The 23,309-nt window shown below is 44.8% G+C and overlaps 1 protein-coding gene across 6 annotated transcripts in view; it reads right to left on the bottom strand.

Annotated features, from left to right (window-relative positions):
- Positions 1–23,309, bottom strand: part of GATA3 (GATA binding protein 3) — a 75,641-nt gene that overhangs the window by 30,814 nt on the left and 21,518 nt on the right. For 4 of the 6 annotated variants that reach the window (XM_054989174.1, XM_054989175.1, XM_054989173.1 and 1 more), the window contains exon 3: positions 17,862–18,401. In XM_054989174.1, coding sequence (XP_054845149.1) covers positions 17,862–18,401 — 540 coding nt within the window. The remainder of the gene's footprint in view (positions 1–17,861; positions 18,402–23,309) is intronic. The other 2 variants (XM_054989176.1, XM_054989178.1) reach the window with 1 other exon arrangement.

The following is a 23,309-nucleotide window of genomic DNA, read 5'->3' as shown; positions in this document are numbered from 1 at the left end:
GAAAGATCCACAAACTGCATCCTACGACCTGAAATGATATGCTTCTTGCAGAATCCCTTTGGCTCCGCATTGTGGCTTCATCGAAATCATTCCAGAAACGTTCCCAAGAACAACCATGATGCTGGAAGTAGCTTTTGCTCTTTCCTTCTTCCAATCACTTCCTCTGAGCTTTTAGCAAAAGCGACATAAGTAAGAATTTTTAACAGATAAATAGGTTTGCTGACTTCGTTGTTTCCCCGAAAAGGACAGAGATGAGGGCAGGGCAAATTTGCTTTCACACTTGCAGTGCCCTCCTAGGGAAAGTTACACTCTTCGAAATAATCTAAGTCAACAGGGTCTGAAAGGGTGGAACTCTGCTTGGTGGTAGAAAGCACCCTCAAGTCATAGCTGACTTATGGAGACCCCTGATGGGGTTTTCATGGCAAGAGATTAACAGAGGTGGCTTGCCATTGCCTGCCTCTGCAACCCTGGTCTTCATTGGAGGTCTCCCATCCACTCATTAACCAAGGCTGACCCTGCTTAGCCCCTGAGATCTGACAAGATTGGGCTTGCCTGGGCTATCCAGGTCCGAGTGCAACTTTGCTTAGGAATGTCCTTTTCCACGACCATCTCCTCACTTCATTTATCAGCCGCTTTGTCACATTAACAGCATAATGGCAAGACCAAAATGCTACAATATCCGGAACTGCTTGCCCCAGGGATGCCAAATTTCTCTTGAAAGAAAATGAACACATGAAGTTGTCTCCTACAGAATCAGACCCTTGGTCCATCGACATCAGTATTGCCTACTCAGGCTGGCAGCTGCTCTCTGTGGTCTCAAGCAGAGGTCTTTCACATCACCTACTGCCTCATCCTTTTAGCTGGAGATGTCGGGGATCGAACCTGAGAACTTCTACATGCCAAGCAGATGCTCTACCTCTAAGCTATGGCCTTTCCCCAGCATTTTAGAGGAACATCCCTTCTTCTGGAGTCAGAGAGCAGAACATTGATCCCCTTCACATGTTCCACTCAATGTCTAGAGGCTTACCAAACAAGCTGTTAGGGCAAGTCCTGCTTCAAGACTTGAACAGCTCGACACACACTTTTTGCTCCCAAAACATTGGCTGCTTCCGCACACGTTGGATAATGCACTTTCAATGCACTTTAGCTATCATTTGGAAGTTGATTTTTTGTTTCACACTTGAAAAATTCAGTTCCAAATGATCTCTAAAGAGGATTGGAAGTGCATTATCTAACGTGTACGGAATCAACCATTGATAGTCTTTCCCTCCAATAGCTAAGACTCAGAAAGTGCTTTAAAAAATGTATAGCGCATCAATGGCAAAATAAACATGTTATATACATAATTGGCCAATCCAAGAATTTCAGGGGAAATGGAAAGCTTTTTTTGATTATGTAGCTGAAAATTAAGAGAAACTAAGAACAATGATCAGTAAAATGGATTCATTATTAAATAATTTCAAATATTGAATGTAAAATGTGGAATGTCATGGATTTTAATGTAAGTAAGTAAGGGGAGGGAGGGGGGAAACACCCTGTCGTTTATATATTCTGTTGTTTATAATTGTCTTTGACTTATACAATTATGGCTGCAAACCTAAGGACACTTTCTTGGGAGTAAACCCCATTGAATAATATGGGGCTTACTTCCAAGTAGACCAGCTTAGGATTGCTCCGTATGGTATGTAAGTCTTTGTTTTCTTTTTGTATCATTTCTTATTACTATTTGGGGGGGGGGTTTCCAAATAAAATATATCATATTGGAGGGGGGAAAGAAAATTTATGGTCCTGAAACAAGACATGGGAAGTAGGGTTGGCCACCTTCAGAAGGACCCTGGAGATCTTCTAGAATAACAACTGATCTCCAGACTACAGGGATCAGTTCTCCTGGAGAAAACGGCTGCTTTGAAGGATGGAGTCTGTGGCATTATACCCTCCCTTTCCACAAACTCTGCCCTTCCCAGACTCCACCCGCGCCCCCAAAATCACCTGGAATTTCCTGTCCCAGAGTTGGCAGCCCCAGTAGAAAAGAAGATGGGTGCTAACCACCAATCACAGCTTCTACACACTTCATTTATGGAATTCATGGCCACTAGTTTCTGCGACATCCACCAGCAGAGATGAGTTTATAAAAGCAATTGGACAGATTCCAGAGGACAGGTCTATCCAAGGCTGTTTGCCAGGGTAAGTACATGAAACCCTTGTTTCCAGAGGTGGTAGAATGTGCCAGATAGGGAGAACAGTTTCTGTCCTGCTCTTCTGGTACATTTCCCAAAATCCTCAGGCTGAGCAGAATTGGAAAGAAGATGCTGAACGAGATGGACCTCACCCAGTAAGGATCTCCCTTCTTACGGCAAAACATAACAGCCAAGCCATGGAAATTAAGTTCAGCTGCCCATCCAAGAGCCCGGCTTGCCTTGGCCCCTAGTGGCAGAGGGACTGACCAGCGAAATGTTGTAGCCATGTATTGCTCAGCTGTTCTTAATGGCCCTCTGAGAGGTCATTGCATTACAGCTTTGGTGTGTACCCATTCTGGATCGAGAGGGTCCCGTGGCATCCTTTGCAGAACAGTAGGACAAAAGGCTCACAGCTAAAGTCTCACTCTCCAAGAGGCCAATCCAATGTCCACTCAAGCTAACCCAATTCCTTCCCTGAATTTCAGAAACATCGTCAAGATATACTGAATTGCTCATAAAGGGAAAAAAATCTTCCATTAAAGGTCATCGCTGCGCCTAATTGGCAAACTGGCCGGGCCCCGTGGGGATGACGGAAGCTACACAACTGGGCCACCCACGGACAAGGAAGGGGTTTGAGCTTGAAGGATGCCCCAAGTGTGTAGAAAAATACACCTTTGTAAATTATCCAGACAAGAAACCCTGCCCCTGCCCCAAACAGTCTGATGAGGGCTTTGGGCAGCAACTAAAAATGGGGAATCTTTGAACAGTTGAGTGTCAATTAAAGGGGCTAAAGTGGAAGTGGGAAAAAACAGCCTGTTCAAGTCCCTTATGTGTGTGTGTGTACGTGCTGTCAAGTCACAACTGACTTATTTATGCCATTTATATTCCCCCTTTCTCACTGAGACTCAAGGCGGATTACATAGTGTGAGACAAGTACAATCAGTGTCAAGGACATTTCCAGAAACAATGTCATAGGGTCAATGAATACAAGTCTACAAAGACATAGCAGTAGCAAGTATCCAATATGGGGTTGAAGAATTGCTGAAACAGAACATAATCAATTCTAGCACTTACATTATACAACACAAAGCACAGGTAGTATATAAGAGTACATATTTAAAGCAACAGATAATATGTAAGGCAACTTAATGGTGAAATCTTTGGTTCATAACTCATTAGCGAAACATCTGGAACCCCTTTCCTACAATACCGCCCTCTTAGTTGAGAAAAAGGCCTTTTTGAATAATTTTGGCGACCGCAGCAAGGGGCTTTCAAGGCAAGTGAGATGCAGAGGAGGTTTGCCAGTGCCTTCCTCTGCAGAGTTTTCCTTGGTGGTCTCCCCTCCAAGTACACTGACCCTGCTTAGCTTCAGAGGTCTAGCAAGATCAGGCTACACGATGCTGCCTTCCCTCCCAAGTCCCTTATAGGATGCTGAAAAAGGAACCTTGAAGGAGATTTCCACATGGTTCTCCACACATACACATAGTTTGTGAAGCTCTAAAAGGAACCAAACTGTCCTTGAATCACTTGAAAAAAGAATCTGCCAATAAATAACAAATTAACACCCTCCTTCAAAAAAAAAAAAAACCACCCTCAAAATTGATTTTGAAAACTTTCCACCATCTCCAAAGAATTAGGTTATTGCCAACTGTCCAGGGAAAAAAATACCCTATATGCTCTTTAACAACAGCTTGGTCTGTAGAAATCAGCCAGTAAAGTCGTTTTCGTGGAGCAGCAATAAGTCTAGCCATTGGCTAATATTTGCTGACCTGGTGGTGGTGGAAAGTGCTGTCAATTAACAGGCGACTTATGGAAGTCCCGTAGGGTTTTAAAGGCAAGAGATGTTCCAGGGGGGTTGCCGTAGCGACCTTGGACTTCCTTCGTGGTTTCTCATCCAAGTACGGGCCACGGCTTAGCTTCTGAGATCTGATGAGATTAAGCTAGTATTATCCGCTTCCATCGCCACTGATTTTCAACCACAAGTTGCCCTGATGCTGTTTCATGTTGGACTTCAGTTTTGGAGCCAATAGGGAGAAAATATTAATTTTAAAATGCTTGAGGGTGGGGGAGAATGTGCAGGGGAGAATTAGGGTGTGCATCTGCCTGCCTGCCTTCCGAGTGTGTTTGTAAGGTGCTGTCAAGTGGCAGCTTATTTATGGCAACCCTTGAAGGCATTTGCGCTGAGATAATTTTTAAAAAAAACAGTTGATAGATTTATAGAAGATAGGTCCAGTGCCTTGATACATGTATATGTGTGCCATCAAGTCACAAGCAACTTAGAATCATAGAGTTGGAAGGGACCTCTAGGGTCATCTAGTCCAACCCCCTGCACAATGCAGAAAATTCAGTTACCTCCCCTTCCCCCCCACACACCCAGTGACCTTTGATCCATGCCCAGAAGATAAACCCAGAACTAGAGACCCCTCCAAATGTAACTAGAATGGAAAAGTGAAACCCACAATTGGAGAATAAGGGTGAATGACCCAATAGAAATTTTCTTTATAAATTTAATGAAATATGTTATAAAGTGACAAGTGCTCTAATAATTAATTAAGTAAATGGATAAATTAATACAAAATATATAGTATAAATATATATATATATATATATATATTTTGCATTAACTTATCCATTTACTTAATTATTAGAGCACTTGTCACTTTATAACATATTTCATTAAATTTATAAAGAAAATTTCTATTGGGTCATTCACCCTTATCCTCCAATTGTGGGTTTCCACTTTTCCATCCCATGCCCAGAAAATGACAAAACACTGTCAGGATCTCTAGCCGAACTGGCCTGGGGGAAATCGCTACCTGGGGGAAATTGCTACCTGACTCCAAGGTGGCGATCGGCCTGGGCACCTAAGAAGGGGCCATGAGAACTAAGCACTGCTGTAACCCTTCCTGCCCTCCCTCTCACGATCTGCCCAGGTTCACAGAATCAGCATTGCTGTCAGATGGCCATCTAACCTCTGTTTAAAAACCTCCAAAGAAGGAGATCCCACCACCTCCCGAGGAAGCCTGTTCCACTGAGGAACCGCTCTAACTGTCAGGCAACCCTTCCAGGTGTTATCAAGGAAAGAATCGAACAGAGGTGCCTTGCCATTGCCTGGCTCCATATAATGACCCTGTTCTTCCTTGGTGGTGTCCTATCCAGGGCTTTTTTTCTGAGAAAAGAGGTGGTGGAACTCAGTGGGTTGCCCTCGGAGAAAATGGTCACATGGCTGGTGGCCCTGCCCCCTGATCTCCAGACAGAGGGGAGTTTAGATTGCCCTCTGCACTGCGCGGAGGGCAATATAAACTCCCCTGTCTGGAGATCAGGGGGCAGGGCCACCAGCCATGTGACCATTTTCAAGAGGTTCCGGAACTCCGTTCCACCGCATTCCAGCAGAAAAAAAGCCCTGCTCCCATCCAAATACTAACCAGGGCTGACCCTACATAGCTGACATATCTGACAAGATCAGGCTAGCCTGTACTATCCAGGCTATCTGGATAGTACACCGGTAGTATCTACACCGGTCATCTGCTGTCAAATGTGGAAGAGAAGAAACAGATTTTTCAGGAGGTAGCAACTCTATTTAACAATCCTAATTCCACTCCCAAATGTAAATGTGGTTGCTATCTTAGCAAGCAAGCTCTCCCTCACGCTGGGAGGAACTGAGGCAAAAAAGCACCAGGGTTGTATCCCATCTGGGTCGCATGGAGCATTTCCATACACAGACACCCTCTCTGGGCAAGGAGCTGGCAACCCGCTTCTCAAATAAATCTGAAATACGTGTTAGATCGCGTTTAATTGCTACATTGATCTCCCACTTGACCTAAATAAACAGCACCAATGTATCATCCACAGATCTATCTCAGATGTGCCTCCTATTTAATCCAGCCTCTCCCTTCACCGGATTATACTAGCACATAAATATTAGCAGATGATTCAGTTTCCTCTTGTGTCACGCTTGTCTCAAGCGGGCTGCCCTGGTATAAATACTCCATTAATGGGTGCTTCTAATTTGGTAACTATTTTGGTAGCCGACATTCTCTCACTGATTAATCTACCTATTCTTTAAGGGTTTGGCTTCCATGGGGCAAAAGACAAGGCTCTCTAGAGGACATTTTTAACCGTTTAGAAGAAACGTTAAAGGATCCTTGCCAAAGCAAGCTGCAAGTATTTTGTCATTCTGCATCTCAATAAGTATTGATCCACAAACTCCAACTCTGGAATCAATTTCTCCTTAATGCTTGTTTTTGAAAGACCGTGTAAATATTGCTTAATTTCTGCAAAGAGAGATGCCGTATCTCAAATATATCTGGAAACACCACCTCTTGATTCCAAAGATGGGTCTTTGGTGTGATCTGGCCAGAACATTCATATGAAACCCTTCACCGTAATTTTTCTTGTGGTGTAACTTACAGTGCAATCCTAAAGAGAGTTACTCCAGTCTAAGCTCATTGATTTCAATGGGCTTAGACTGGAGTAACTCTTTAGGATTGCGCTGTATCTATAGTTTCTTGGTGCAATGGATGAAATGTACCCTTACCTGTTCATTGACACTCTCATTGAAAAGGGTTGCCAGAAGCAAGCCCAAGGGGCAACACAAATTAACTCCTGTTTGTAAATATGATTATTTCTGCCATAAATGCTTTTGCTTTTTAATTCCATCCGTATAAGGAATGCAAGACCGGGTTACAGGTTTGCGGAAAGAGAATAAAGGAAAGGTTCTGATCCAGAGAATGTTCATTGTGGTAGAAACTAATGGAATCTAATCATAGCTGGTTCCATTGATTTCAATGTGGGACCCGTGTGCTTTAGATTGGGACCAAAATGTTCTTAATCTGGAAGTTTGGAGTCTTACGGATTCCCAAGAAAACTGACATTTTGTATTTACCTGTCACTTTCATGAGAGCCAGCAAACCTTTACACTGTGTACAATTCCCCTCTCATTCCACTTTTTGAAAGATATTTCTATGGACAATAACGGAATTAACCTAACCTCGTCTCTCTGGATACAACCGAGTACCACTTCCACCTAAAGTAACATCTAAACTGAATTTGAATGCTCATGCAAAATCTCCGTAGGAATTTTAAGAAAAGCTACAATAAGGTCAACAAATTCCCACAAAGGGGTCACATCTCTCTAAGTTGCCACCAAACGCTGCCTAAACAATATTCATGACAAATTTGGAAGGTTTCTCGCTGCCGAAACATCTAGAAGAATTTTGAGGGAACAAAACAGATATCTCCAGATTTCTTCTCTGGGGGCATCTCATTCTCGAGGGAAATTTAAAGAATTTCAGCTAAAGACTTTTCTCAGGCGCTTTCACATATTTCTAATTAACTGCTCCGAAATGAATATACTCTGATTAACTTGGGTTGTGACACCTGGCTCGTACATGCAAGATATATGTGTGTACCGTCTCCATTGAAAAGTATGTATTTTGATGTGATTTGAAATGAAATATGACATGTCTGTGATGGTTACAGTGGTCAAGTGAACGTAAAATGAGCACCGAACCTGGGACCTTCTTCCTACAACACAAATGGCTCCTCTCTATATACTGCCTTGAAGGTTCTCTTCAGACACCACCACTAATAGTCAATGATGGGCATCAGGGCTTTTTTTTCAGCAGGAACTCTGTGGAACAGAGTTCCGGCACCTCTCGTGTCTGGTGGCCCCGCCCCCCTGATCTCCAGACAGAGATCAATTCTCCTGGAGGAAACGGCCATTTTGTAAGGGGGCCCGTGTGTTTCTCCCTCATTCCCCTCTTGAGAGTTCCACCACCTCTTTTCCCAGAAAAAAAGCGCTGACGGGCACGACTTTAACTGAGCCCCTTTTCTAGCTTTCCCAAGTTGAGGACCATCACTGCCAACGATGGCGATGGCTCAACGTGTTTGTTACGCAGAGCGTGAAGAACTACTTTCTTTTATGATAAACATGGATGCTTATAGTAGCTCTAAAAATCTTTAGGTGCAGCCACTGACGGCCTATTTCTCAGCCATTTCCTGTGAGCATGCGCCAAGGGAAGCACGTCACAGAAGTACAGCCGAGAACCCGTGGACGATCGACCGTGAACGCGTGTAGGGGGGGTGCCGAAACACACGGGCAGCACGTGAACAGCAAAACCCGCTGGAGACACGTGTAAGTGCAATCGCGTGGACGACACGTGAAATTCGTCACGTCTGTTTTGGCTCTAGGTCAAGGCATTTCCCAAGAGAATTACTGCACCTAGAGAGACCTTGCTTTTCATCCTGGGACAGGTGGATATTCAGGCGCCGTTGAGTCGCAATCGACCTATGGCGACCCCAACAAAAAAGGCTTGCAAGGCAAGTGAAAAATTGAGGTGGTGACCACTGCTTTCCTGTGCAGTCTTTCCCTTGGCATTCAAGTCCCAACCCTGCTTAGCTTCCGAGATCTGACAAGATTGGGTTTATATCATGCCGCCTTCCCTCCCAGATGGACATACAGGGTTCTTTCATCTCAAGTCAACCCGTTGGTCCACCTAGCTCAATACCGTGTCTGCATACAGGCAGTCAGTTGGCTAGTATCTCAGGCAGAGAAGAGTCTTGCCCATCATCTAATACTTGTGATCCTGTAATGGGAGTTGCTAGGGTCTGGACTAGAGACCTCCTATGCTCTCCTACTGAGCCACAAAGCCTCAGGACGTTCTAGCGGCAAAGTATCTAAAAGCCTACACATCTGAGGGTTAAACTGAGGTTGGGTTCTTTATTCCCAGACTTCCTTTATGTTAAGAGACGTCTCTTACCTAAGATTTGTCCCATATTGCAGACTATAGCCCTGGTCACCCAGCCTCCACTCCAAAAAACACAACAGAGGTTCCTTATTTCAGAATGCACATCTGCAAATCCACATTTCCGACGGCCCTTGGAAAACCATCCAGCCCCTTAAGGTTGACTCCTTTTTATCGTGGCCTGGCTCTATTGCCTGTAATGGCCTCCAGATGCACAAAACTGTTAGCAAGTTAAGCTTCTCTCACCACGTCACTCTGCAGGCATGTAAAACTTTGCCTGTTCTACTGTTTTCTGTCAGGCTGCCGTGACACAACTCAGGAGTAGGGTGACTAGAAATGGTGCAACATCCCTAGAAGTAAGTGACCACCTCCCGGCTGCCTCACTCTCACACTGCAACGCCAGAAGGCAGTAAGCCCCATCTTTCTGCTTGCCTGTAGCAGTCACGGCAACGACACATTCATACCTTTATGATGTTATTATGTGCCATAGTTCCTGTGCTGTGAAAGGAGATTAATCTGGCACATTACAGGTGCTATAGGAATGATAAGTCGGGGTGCCAGTTTGCAGTACCAAAGAACTATCCTGGCTTTGGGGGGGGAGAGATCCTCACGGCCTCCAAAGAGATTGCAATTACGGTTGCTGCCATTCCACTCATAACAGAAGAGGAATCTTTCCAGATCCAACCAAAACCCTATCCGATCCAGATCTATTTCCAACAGAAGCCACCCAAATGCCTCTGATAAGCCCACAATTTGGGAATGAAGGTAATAACTCCCTCCAGCTGTTTGCTGCCAACAAGTGGTATTCAAAGGTACACTGCTCCTGAATGTGGAAGCTCCATTTAGCCATCACTGTTCAGAGCCATTAGAAGAGCTGGACTGTATGTATTTATCTAGTCACTTTTCCCAGCCAATTGATACCGCCACAAGCTACTTCTTATCTGCCTCAAATCTGCTGCTTGTCGATTTAACTGGGCAACCCCCAAGTCTGAGCATTACGGAGAAAAGGCTTTCTCTTGAACATTCTTGAAAACTCATACCTTGAAACTCTAGTTGGTTTATAAAGTTCTATTGGACCCAGATCTTGCTCTCGAACGGTAATAATTATATGAACCTCCATCATATTCTTCTACCCTGTTACTCCCCCCTCCAAAAATTTTTTTAAAAAAACAGCTTTAGTGTCCATCTACAAGTTACAAATGCCTTGAGTTTGTTGGGGGAAACAGCCCATACGTAGGATGGGAGTTTTGTGTCTTCCCAGTCCACACTGCTTGTTTTGCGCTTGTGACCACAGCACAGAGTGAGAGGCAATTTTAGCCTCCCTCGCCACCCTGTTTTTGTGTCCTTAAACGGTTCCACGGAGCTGCTACGGACTCCATTGTGAAACTCATTTGTATCAAGTTATGCTGAAGGGCGGTATAGAAATCGATTGTTATTATTAAGTAGTGTAGGATTTCCTAGTAGGGAAGACAGACCAATTCTCTGATCATTTTGCACACCCTCGATGAAGGGAGTGTATCGCCTTTCCTATAAATCCAGAGGAGTTAGCCCTGTTAGTCTGTACTTACAAAATAGTAAAGAGTCCAGTAGCACCTTTAAGACTAACCAATTTTATTGTAGAATAAGTTTTTAAGAACCACAGCTCTCTTCATCAGATGCACAATCACAGCCTTCTTTGTCCATGCATCTGATGAAGAGAGCTGTGGTTCTTGAAAGCTTATGCTACAATAAAGTTGGTTAGTCTTAAAGGTGCTACTGGACACTTTACTATCTTCCCTAAAAAGGAAAGGCTAAAGTGCCCGGAGCGTTTTTGTTCAGAAAAATAAAACCTTGGTCTCCCAAGCAGACTGGATTCTGATGAGGTGGGAAGGGTGGAACAATTGTTAGGACTTTTGAGTATTCAAAATGTGAATGCTGACTCAGTAATAGTGGCTAACAGTATTTGCTAGAAAAAACCCTGTTCAAATCTTGCCCTAGCTATGATCTGATGGACCCAAAGGCAGCTTGGAAACAGGATGGCCGTGTCTGTTGGGCACGTCCGCCCCACCATCGCCAACAGTAAACAGTTTTTGCATCTTTCAACCATTTCAATAATCTATGCAACATATGTTGCAGTATGGGAAATGTTGCCTTTTGAAGCTTCTTACACCTTTCTCTTTTGCACACACACACCAATGGCCTTAAGAGTCCTCCACACCCACAACAAGAGGGAGATCGCAGGAGTCTACCTTAAAAGGCTGTTTTCCAGACGGGTGCCATCATGAGCCCCAAAGCACTACAAAACCTCAAAGAGCCCTACGTGAACCGCGATGATCATCAAGGCGATTCTCATGTTGCCGCCCAATAGGCGAGAAAGAAGAGCAGGCGAACTATAACACTTTTGAGGATTCATCAAGATGGGTTGCTGTTTTAGTCTGTCTGTAGCAATTGAAAAGAGCAAGAGTCCAGTAGCACCTATAAGACTCACAAAATTTGTGGTACGGTATGAGCTTCCAGGAGCGACAGCTCACTTCTCCAGACGCAAAATAGTAAAGAGTCCAGTAGCACCTTTAAGATTAACCAACTTTATTGTAGCATGAGCTCTCTTTGTCAGATGCTCTCTTCGTCAGATGCTCTCTTCGTCAGATACGTATCCGACGCAGTGAGCTGTGACTTACAAAAGCTCACACCCTACCACAAATTTTGTTAGTCTTATAGGTGCTACTCGACTCTTGCTCTTTTCTACTTTTGAGGATTGTGCAGCTGTTTAAGAGGCACAGCAACTCTGTAGACCTTGCTGAAAGTCAGCCTCCCTAATCTAGGTCTGTCTCAACCACAAGCCAAAAAGTTGTCTGCCTCTCGCCCACCGTTTCCCCTTTGGCTGCACGGCAGGATCAAAAAGACCCACGAAGAGCTGCTCCAGCAACCAAGCAATCTCTCCTGATCCTTAAAACCAGCTCTCTGCCTTGGGCTTCATTTATCGCCCATCCCCATCCTTTAACTCCCATGGCCAGCATTCGCACTTGCTTTGCCTGGGATAACATGCTTTGTAAACCGCTCTGAGTGGGCATTAAGTTGTCCTGAAGGGCGGTATATAAATCGAACATTGTTGTTGTTGTAAACATTCCTGTGGCTAGTGACCAGCTTCCCCAGACCCTTCGCAACAAAGATGTAGAAGATCCAGACCTATTAAGATATTTCCCCCAAACTGCTTCAACTCTTGGTCCTTACAGCGGCAGAGCTCAATATCTGGAGTCGCCAGTTATTTTTCTGGCAGGGCTCCTGGGCTTTTCACCACTGCCCTGGCACTACAGAAAATAAACACTAGCTCTTCCGATTGCTTCTCTTCTATGCTGGAAAATGTTGAACCTGCTAAGCTTCAGTCTTCATGTCATTTGCATGTAAAAAAAAAAAAGAGCCACAGTAAGAGAGTAACGTTAACCTTTAATGTGATACATTTTGTTAGCCTTCTAGGTGCCACTAGACGTCTGTTTTAAGGGGAGAAGCTGGCAGTCTTTAGAGCACCCCAGATTCAATCCCCGTCACCGGCAATGACAGATCACAGGACTGAGAAAGACACCTGCCTGAAACATTGGCGACCCACAGCCAATCAGAATGGACCTGTGGTTCTCAAACGGCGGATCATACCCCAAAAATGGGTCAGAACTCTCTTGTAGTTCAATAACAAATCATGGAGGGAGGAGGAGGAAATGGGAGAGGAGGCTGTATGGAAAATTTGGCTTTCTGCAAAATGTGTAATAAGACCTGTTGCTTTATATCAATATTTTAAAAAATAAAATAAAATAGAAGCACGCTCTGTGTTAATGAACATGAATTCTTGTGTTTTGTGTTGCGGAGGGAGAAAGTCCCAGGTAGTTACTATGCAAGTGGATCCAGAGAAGTAAAGCTTAGAAATAGGTCACTCTTTCAGCAAGTTTGAGACCTGTTGTTGACTATGCAGGGCTAGAACGATAGTAGATCAAATTCAGTGGAATGTACCTTTCTCTCTATCCTCACCCCAAGCAACCCTACAAACTTAACCCAACATTTTATCTTTGAAATAAGAGCCACTGATATCAACAGAATTGCCAGTAAAAAGTATTTGGAACTATCAGCTTCAGGGAATTCAAATTTGTGCAAATTTCTGGGCCATAAACGAGCAGTCTTCTCCCCTTACACACACAAACTTCCCGAGAAGAATTCGTCAGTCATGATCTGGCCGTCCCACTGATCTCCAAGGGTTCAAGGCCGGGCTCAGTTTTCCAGGCCCATCGAAACACCCGGCACAGCCACAGTCTCTATATCACACCAAAATAAAAGAAGAAGCTCCCGCGGGTACAATGCACAACTAGAGGAGGTAACTACCAACCGAGAGGTAAAGTATAATGAAATACAGTAATGTGGAATCTTATAAAAATATTTTTGTATTTTTTATCAAAAGGTGCAAAAGTGCAAGTGCTATTAATAAATAAATATATACAAGTCCTATTTGCAGGTGCGCAGAACACGCCAACGTGAAGAGAGAAGACGTCAGCACTGTTTGGCCAGTATTTTTTTAAAAAATATTTATTTAGTTTTTCAAATTTAACAGTAACAAACAAAACATTAACAGTAAAATTCGGTTTCCAACATTGGTCAGTTTTCACAGGCAATTAATAATAGTTGTTTCTTCTTTCTTTTACAGGTGGAGACAATCCAGGGGGACCAACAGACCCCACGACCCTCCAAGGGGCCTGTCTCCACCTGTAAAAGAAAGTAGATTATTCATGCTTTTGGACTGAATTGACAAACTGGAATGGACTTTTGCGACTGTACATCATACTATGCCTTACCTGAGAGTGACTATTGATACTCTAGACAGGATCTTTGTATACTTTTGTTGTGAATCTATTTATTGTATGTATTTATTAATAGCACTTGCACTTTTGATAAAAAAATACAAAAATATTTTCATAAGATTCCACATTACGGTGTTTCATTATACTTTACCTCTCGGTTGGTAGTTACCTCCTCTGGTTGTGCACAGCCTCCATAACAGCAAAGATCCAGAGGAATTAGCCCTGTTAGTCAGTAGTTGCAAAAGAGTAATGAGTCCAGTAGCACCTTTAAGATGCTACTGGACTCTTTACTCATAACAGCAAAAGTGTTGCTCCTTTTCTTTCTGACATGCCTTGAAAGACACAGGTGCCTTGCCAGGCAAAAAGTGGCAGCCAGAGCTAGCTGGGAGGTGGCATTTTACTTCTCTTCTGTTTCCTCTCTCCCTCCCTCTTTTCTCTTTCTCTCTCCCCCAGCCTGCTTACATGCACAGAAACAGGCCATTCTAGGCTCTCTCTCTCTCTCTCTCTCTTTTTTGTCACTGTTAACCGCATCCGGACTCTATTAAAGTTCCTGGCGCTGGATAAACAATGTAACTGTCGCGTGCAGCAGTCTGAAAATAATTGGATTAGCTAAAACATATCAGCTAAATAGAGACAGTCCCTGCTCAGACAGTCAGAATAAATGTCGCCCTGGAAAAACCCTGACAATTGATCCCTACGTAGGCTGGACTACTCTGCCTGCAGATGCCTCAAAGAGGGGGGAAGAGAAGGGGAAGGGAGGGGGAAGAATTTTGACTCGGCTTAGTCTCTGTTTGATATGCAAACAGTCTGATCCAAAAGGCACTGATTTAGAAGTCAGTTGTGTAAGACGTGTTTTCCCATAAGCACAGTTAGGATCCAGGTGAAAGAGTACCCAGCTCAGCATTTCAGGTCGCCAACTGATCAGGAAAAACATCCCATCTCCGCTCCTATGCCTTAACAGCACCCTCAAACAGGCAAGCCCAGCAATAAACACAGTGACCTGCAGATGATGTTGGCATTACTCACACGGCTACACCTGAAAAAAGTGGGAGCCCGCCTGGCACCAGCAGTGTTGCAATCTTTGTCCTTCGAAATCAATGGATTGAAAGTTGCAAGCACATGTAGGGGCAAGTGCTGTTGAATGTAGTGAGATTTACTTCTGAGCAAAGGTCTATTCTGTAGCATGCACTTCCATGCACTTCCACATGGGATCGTAACCAGGGCTCATTTTGAGGGGGAACATGCAGGAACGCAGTTCCGGTAGTTCTCCAAAAAGGTCACATGTCAGGTGGCCACGCCCAGCTGATTTTTGGCCATTTGGGGCCCGTTTTGGCCTGAATCTGAGCCGAAACAGCCCAATTCAGGCCCAAAATGGCCAGGATCAGACCCAAAACAGCCAGGATTGGTCCTGAAATGGCCAGGATCAAGCCTCTGATGAGTGGTGGATCACTCTCCTGCTCAGCAGCAGCCCAATCCTGACCATTTTGGGCCCCTTTTCGGCCATTTTTAGCCCATTTTTGCCATTTTGGGCACAATTTCAGCCGTGAATGGCCAGGATTGGGTCCAAAGCAGCCGGGATAGGTGATGTCAGGGGGTGGGGCATATGCAAATGACACACTTCTGGTGATTGTCAAGGGGCGTGGAATATACAAATAAGTTGTGCTAATGAGTTATGCTAATGAGTTCCTGCAGCTCTTTTTCTACGAAATGACCCCTGATAGTAACCACTTCCTTCAAGTTAGCCCCCACAGATGTGATGCGATTTACTTTCTAATCCCTATGATTTGGATCACTATCTCTGCCACAAAGATCATGAAATGCTTCGGAGACAAACCCTGGCTAGTCAGTCTAAACAAAATCCCCTTGTTTTCCCCAATGCTTTTTTTTTATCCTCTCCCAAACGTAAAATATACTGGCTCTTGGGATCTGAGAAGAGAACTGGGGGGAAATGTGGAGAAAAAGCATACCCAGTTCTATCCATTTGTATTTCCTTTGAATAGGGAAGTCACTGAACCAATAAATAATATTTCCGGAACATATTTGGTTTTTGTGGTTCTCCCCCATGACACCACACACACACACACACACACCTTTAGCCAGCTCTCCATAAATTTTCAAGTTGGCAGCAGATTGCTGCAAAGAAAGGAAGTAGGAAAAGTTTCTGGAGTTTAGCAAGCAGGTTGAAAACAAGACTGACGCAACTAAAAAAACCAACTGTGCGAGCAGGTTTCATTCCTCAGCTTAGAAGGAAGAGCTCATCACACATCTTGTGCTAGAAAAACGCACACAGTCCCTTCCCTTTGATCCTCACAACAACCCTGTGAGGTAGGCTAGGCTGAGAGTGTGTGACTGGCCCAAGGTCACTCAGTGAGCTTCCATAGCAGAGAGAATTCAAATATGGGTTTCCCGGATTGCAGCCTTTCACTCTAAACACTATCCTATGCAGATTTGTGTGTGTGTGTGTGTGTGTATGAGAGAGAGAGAGAGAGATCTAGGAAGAGCTGTAAAATTATGACTGTTTGACAAATCACACAGACATGACAAAAAGACCTATGCCACCCATACAAGACCATGTACGAATATTGCGAACTGACCAAAGAATAAGTCCGCCTGATTCAGCGCTGGGCTTTAACAGCTGGAATCGCTAGGTCAAGCTTTTCATACATTCCGACAGGATCACCTACTCACGCCAGCTGCTTTTAAAGACACAGAACCAAAGTAGACTGGTTCTACATGTAAACTCTCAGATGTGACAAACACACTCATAGCTGTTGTGCTGAGTGCCAGGGGAACCCGTACATGCCAGGGGAACCCGTGGTTAATCAGAACTTCCTGCCATGTACATGCATCACACATGACACATACCAATGGGAACTATGTCATACTTAAACTGGTCAGGGTGTGATGGTATTGTGCTACTTATGCAGCTAGTTGGAACTCTGTGTTACCCTTTCAATGAATTTAGAGGACACGGCTTATTGGACATGGGGGGCTCGGGGGTGGGTGGGTCTGAAGCTGACATTTAAATTTAAAGCAGACTCTGCTCTCCTTATCTTCCATTAGGCTAAACAAAATAGAAAAGGAAAAGAAGGACCCATGGGAAACCGAAAACAACTTTAAGGAGGACTGCCATGTAGAAGATTTTCTGAAACTGGGGGTGAGGGCTGGGCAGAGAACAAGAGAATTTTATGTCTGCAATTTTCCCCCGCGAAAGTGTTGATCAAGCTCATTCACTTAAACATGAATCTCATTAATTTCATAGACTGGTGTGTGTTTAGGATCATTGCCATTACTCAGGTGTAACTTCCTTCCCCCTCCCTGCTACCTTTGAGAAGGTGATTGCCATCAGGAAACAATTTTTTCGAGCATTCGTTCGTTCGTTCATTCGTTCGTTCGTTCATTCGTTTGTTCATTCTTCCAGAGCATTACCAGTCAAATCCATGGAGATTCCGTGGACTAAGAAAGCGAACTCCCCCACATCAACATCACAAATGTCCTGTGATCACATGACCACTAGCATTGTTGAAACTAAGCCAGCAGGCTGATAGATCTCTGGGAGCCCCGTTTCCATTTTAACTGCCCTGATCTTGCTAAAGGATGACTATATAGTTAATACATTGGAATGCAGTCTGACAGTAATTGGGGGTGTCTTTGACCAGACTCTGGAAGCCCTTTTTTAAAAAAAATTGCTTATGCAAATCACTGGCCTCTAACTTTTTGTTAGCAATCTCCCATATGGTTTTGGAAAGTGCTATTAAGTCATAGCTGACTTATGATGACCCCCATGGGATTTTCATGGCAAGAGACTAACAGAGGTGGTTTGCCATTGCCTGCCTCTGCAACCCTGGTCTTTGCTGGAGGTCTCCCATCCAATTACTAACCAAGGCCGATCCTGCTTAGCTTCTGAGATCTGATGAGATCAGGCTCACTTGGACAATTCAGGTCGGGGCAGCCATCTTTTGTACTTTAATTTCAAATAACCTGATCTTGGACACTGGTACTTGGTTTTTGCTCTCAGTTCCTACTTACACACATTTTGAGTGCCTTTTCAAAGATACGATCATTTATCATATTTTTTCCGTCCCCAGATGAGCATGTTAAGAGTCCATTAAAGACCTTACCTGTGCTGGAACGTGCTTTTGGTCTAGATTTGCAGCCGAAACCAGTAGGCGATCCCCCTAGCAGGCTGCTAGGGGGGAAAAGTCCAGAGCCATATTCAGGGACATAGGAAGGGTAGGTGGTGATCGGATGGTGAGCAGAGGACGAGGCTGCCCCTAACGAAGCCATGCTGCTCCGGGAATGAGAGGACTCCAGCTTCATGGTGTCCGCCAAAGACACCTGGTATTTAATACACTCCTTCTCCTCTTGCCGGCTGGATCCGGTGGAGCCCGGGGTGGAGATGGAGGGATCCGGGGAGACATCTTTGGGAGGGGTTGGCGGGAAGGTGAATAGGTGTGGGCTGGAGTGGCCCGTAGACAATGTGGAAGAGGAAGCCGGAGGGTACACTGAGAGAGGTCCGGGCGAACTATGGTGGATGGGAGTCTTGGAGAAGGGACTCAGGTTCCAAGGGGAGGCGCTGTGGTGGCTTCCCAGAGCTTTGCTCCCATCCAGCCAAGGGAGAGAACCATGCAGCAGAGGCGGACGGCACACCTGACCACCTGCTAGGACAGAAGACAAGCAGATCAGAGTTAGTTGCCTGCTCCCAGAGAAGCACACGAGAAACCCAGCAAGTGCCCCTCATCTCAGGTCTGCTGGCAACCTGAATCTAACACTTTTCCACGAATATAGTCTCAGGTGGGTAGCCGAGTTCAGGTCCAGTAGCACCTTAAAGATCTACTAAATTTCTTTGGGATTGAGGCTGGACCTAAGGATTTGGGGACGGGGGTGCTGTTTCCAGCAATGAATTAAAATTAGACATCTTTGGATGCTATCCAACTAAAAAGTAATATCTGGGTCCAGGATGCCTAGATCTTTTCTTCTTTTCAACTGCAGACCAACAGGGAAACCTAAAACAATCCAACTAAAGTTTAGCATTATTCTTTTTTTTCCCCAGTGGATGGGATTCACGAGAGTGTTTTAACTTCCTTGTGGAAATTCTTGAGGCTTAAAAATTCTTAACTTTGGATGAGCTACAGCCCTTGCAGGATAAGATATTAAAATGGTTATGAACGGGTTGGGGTGCTTATTTTCCCGTTGTTGCTGTTTCTCTCTTCTTTACACCTTCCTCTCAACATCTGAGCCATAATCTACTAAGGGCCAAGCTAGAAGTGACGAATGACACTTGAATGGCAAGTGAACAGACTCACGTGTGTTCCTCCCTGTTCACAATCGAGTGGAGTGCAAGTGGAGTGCAAGTGAACAGGGAGGAACACACGTGGGCCTGTTCACTTGCCGTTCAAGTGTCATTTGTCACTTCTAGCTTGGCTTTAAGAGGCCTCCATGTCATTCCTTCTTGAGGAAACATCTCCCTCATCAAGAAGTCACCAAACAGAGGCCAGGCCCTCTGGAGTACCGCAGCTCCAGGGAGTTATGTAGGTCGGGCCTGGCCTACCCACAGCAGGATGTCAAAACCAACTGTGAATTCACACGAAGCTGTCTTCTATGGACAGTCTGTCCAGGTCAATCGTGTCTGCTTTGACTGGCAGGTTCTCAGGCTTCACAACCGTCTAGGCCCTGAGCCTTTTCCACAGGAGATACCAGAGACTGAAGGCGGAACCTTCCGAATGTGAAGGAGACGCTCACGGCTGAGTCATGGCCCCACCCCAGAGTCCACAGCCGACTTACACCTTTCTAACTCCATCAAAGCCAATAAGCTTAGACAGGGCTTTTTTTCTGGGAAAAGAGATGGTGGAACTCAGTGGTGGAGCTCAGGACCACACAATGACGTCACTTTGGGTCAGCTGGAACAAGGGGGGAGTTTTTTCAAGTTTAAATTGCCATCGGCGAAAATGGTCACATGGCCGGTGGCCCCACCCCCCTGATCTCCAGACAGAGGGGAGTTTAGATTGCCCTCCACGCTGAGGGCAATCTCAACTCCCCTCTGCCTGGAGATGAGGGGGCGGGGCCACCAGCCATGTGACCATTTTCAAGAGGTGCCGGAACTCCGTTCCACCGCGTTCCAGCTGAAAAAAAGCCCTGGGCTTAGAAGGGTGTTTATGATCACACCGTTCAGCAACTGGAAAGAGGGCATTCACAACCCTGCCAGCTCAAGGCCAGTCTCTGATAGGATTGCTCTGGAGTCACAATTCTGTTCTTGTTTACATAAATACTCCGGACTCTAAAGAATCTCCCTCTGTCTTTGATTCTAACAGGGCAGCCGTATGAGTCTGTTGCAAAATAAATAAATAAATATACAGAACTCTTGCGGCACCTTCAAGACTAGCCACACTTTATTCCAGCGTAAACTTGCATGAGCCAGAGGTTACCTCTTCAGAGGGACTGTGTCTGCGAGGTGGTTGCTCATTGCATCATCGAGCCCACAAAAGTATACGCTGGAATAAAACCTTGCTGGCCTCTGACATGTCCCAAGTGTTCTGTTGACACCATCGATCGCTTCCCCACCAACCCCACCAGACCCAAATACCCTTGTTCTCGAGGAAGAAGAGGGCCAGAGTACAGAGAAAACAGCATTTCAAATAGCTACCTCCAGATGATGTCTTAATACATACAACTCTGCACTGCATGTTCTGATAAAGTTTCGTACATCTTTGTTTGGTACAGGTTTTTCAACACTGAACCATTTAGTGTGCCGGTCTCTATTGGGGGAGATGGCAGTTTTGCTTCTGCCTTGCTTTTTTTCAGGGTGTTTTTTGCTTTACCCCATTTCTCAGCAGACTTATTTGGAAGTGAGTCTCCATTCAATAGACAAAACAGAATATAATGCAGTCGATAGAATTTAAGCTCATTACCCCACATTTCGCCCCACCTGGGACCCAAAGCCGTTTACAGTATTTCCCCCTTCTTCATTTCATTCTAACAACAACCCTGTGAGGCAGGCTAGGTTGCGAGTGTGTGACTGGCCCAAGGTCACCCAGCAAGCTTCCATGGCAGAGTGGGGAATTCGAACCTGGGTCTTCCTGGTCCGACACGCTAACCGCTACATCACAGAGGCAGACCCATCTGTCTAAAGTAAGCAATCAGGTGGACTTATTGTTAATTGAAGTTGGGGTGGAGGGGAGGGAACTCAGATAAATGCCATTTGGACGGAGATGTTGTTAAATCACGATCGGTTTCAAGAAGGCAAAAACTTTAACACCCTGATCCTAAATCTATTTGGAGGATGCATTCAGATAGACAGGAATAACTTCCACTCACAAGGATTTATATTTCAGGTGTATATAACTCCAGTTCCAAGTCCCAGTTAAAACCTTCAAAGCACACCCTTACATCTTGAACACTAAAGAGGACCCATTTTATTCTGTCGGGCTGCCTTCCTAGTAAATATGCTGAGAATAAAAGCCTTACTTTTGAGTAAGCACGCCTACTTAATGCCTAGCCTGTAGTGCATTGACTCAGAAATACATTCTCCAAATTAGATGGGACAAGTATCCTTAGAATTGCAGTTTGCCTGAGAAAATTTTCATTTTAATTCAATAGGCCTTCTTAACACTGCCCTACTTAAAACCCTGCTGATTTTAAGTGTCTTTTGCAGGAGGAGATAGATCCAGAGGAGTTTATCTGTAGTTGCAAAATAGTAAAAAGTCCGGTAGCACCTTTAAGACTAACCAACTTTATTGTAGCATAAGCTTTTGAGAACCACAGCTCACTTCATCAGGTGCATCTGACAAAGAGAGCTGCGGTTCTCAAAAACTTATGTTACGATAAAGTTGGTTAGTCTTAAAGGTGCAACCAGACTCTTTACTATTTTGTGGGAAGGTGTCTCTTCCTGTTATATCTTTAGCAATATGCCTACAATTTTGTAAAATATGAACTCACAGATCTCACAGGTACATGCCTCACAAAAGCTGCCAGCTTCTCAACCGGGCTTAGTAACTGTGCCTTTAACAGAAGGCGTTAACAAGAGAGAGTGTTTAGCTGCATGCTAAAAAATAAAGCTGATATCTGTTATTAAAGATCCATAAACTGCCCCCTGTGGTTCTTTCTGATAAGTTGGCAATTTAATGAGGACCGGCTGCTTTGCAGTGCAAACCGAGCAACACTTTCTGGGGAGTAAGCCCAGAAGTAACTCCCTGGTATGATTCTGAGTAGACCTACTTAGGATTGCTGTCTTGGTAGCACAGTTTGTCCCCTCCGAATGGATGTGTTATTTCTGATATCCTCCTGAGAAAGGTACAAAAAGGGCCACCATTCTATGCGGGTTTATCTAGAAGTAAATCCCACTAACATCTACTGGAGTTTATGCCCAAGTAAGTGGGAAGAAAGTGCTAGAATGGGGGTGAAAGTGAAAGGCCGAAAATTCAAGGGGTGACAGACAGACACGGCCCCAGTCCGTGGCCCATGAGAGTTTTTCCCCAATTGCAGGATGTAGGACAACCTATTTCAGCGCCTGGCCAAGGACAGCTTTTCTTTTGGCAGTGTGCTTGACCAGCACAGGGTTGCCAGTCTCCAGGTGGGACCTGGAGATCTCCCAACTTTACAGCTAATCTCCAGGCTATAGAGATCAGTACCCCTTGAGAACATGGCTGCTTAGCGGGAGGGGGTGGACTTCAGAGCAGGTCCCTCCCCAAACTCTGTCCCACCCCCAAATCTCCAGTAATTTCCCTACCCAGAGTTGGTAACCAACTCTGACATTAACCAAAGCCAAAAGCCAGCTTGGACCCTCCGGACTTTGAGTTTTGCTGTCTCGGACAGCCACTGGCAGCAAAACATTGCAGGATCGCCTCCTTTTAAAAAGGGACGATCCCTTACCCACTTAGGCCACTGTAGTCGATCAGAACCGGCTCTAAAACCTCGATCCCCTCTCATCGATCTTAAAACTCTTTTTGCCCAGGGAAGCTCAGGCGATTCGAGTGAGCCTTCCATTTCCAGTCTGACAAACTAGGTAGATCTACTCAAGCAACACCTGCTAAGGTCAGGGGACTTTGCTCCCCAGTAGTCTCGACTGGTTTGAGTCCCGCTGTTGCCCTCTGAGTAAAAAAAAAGCTTACTCGGAAGTAACTCTCCTTCCAATAAAAAGGATTTTCAATTTCCCAGCGACTAGTTTTAAACACTAGGCCTTCCTTCCAATTAAAAAAGGTACAGCCCAAAAGGCTTCCCGTGTATCCTCGCGAGTAAAACCTATTGATCTCCATCTAGTATTTTTCTCCAGTTGCAGGATGTAGGCCAATTTTTTTTAAATCCCTCCTGATGAAGAATTCTGGCCAACTCCAAAGCCTGCACACCTGCCCGATGCCTTGATTTGGCTGCTCCTAATAAATGTCGTTGGTGGCTTTTGTTACTGAATTCAATCGGCTTACTCTCGAGTATACATACAGGCTGTGTAAACTCTGCTTGTTTACTCGGCAGTCTCGCAACGTTCGGTGGGGTTTACTTGTAAGTAAGTAAAGGCTCAGGGCATGACATTTTTTAAAAAACCCAGGTCCGGTTTGAAAAAGAGAGGTTGCGTTTTA

Source organism: Eublepharis macularius, chromosome 9, assembly GCF_028583425.1.
Source record: "Eublepharis macularius isolate TG4126 chromosome 9, MPM_Emac_v1.0, whole genome shotgun sequence".
Classification (NCBI taxonomy): domain Eukaryota; kingdom Metazoa; phylum Chordata; class Lepidosauria; order Squamata; family Eublepharidae; genus Eublepharis; species Eublepharis macularius.
This window is presented reverse-complemented; position numbering and strand designations above follow the sequence as displayed.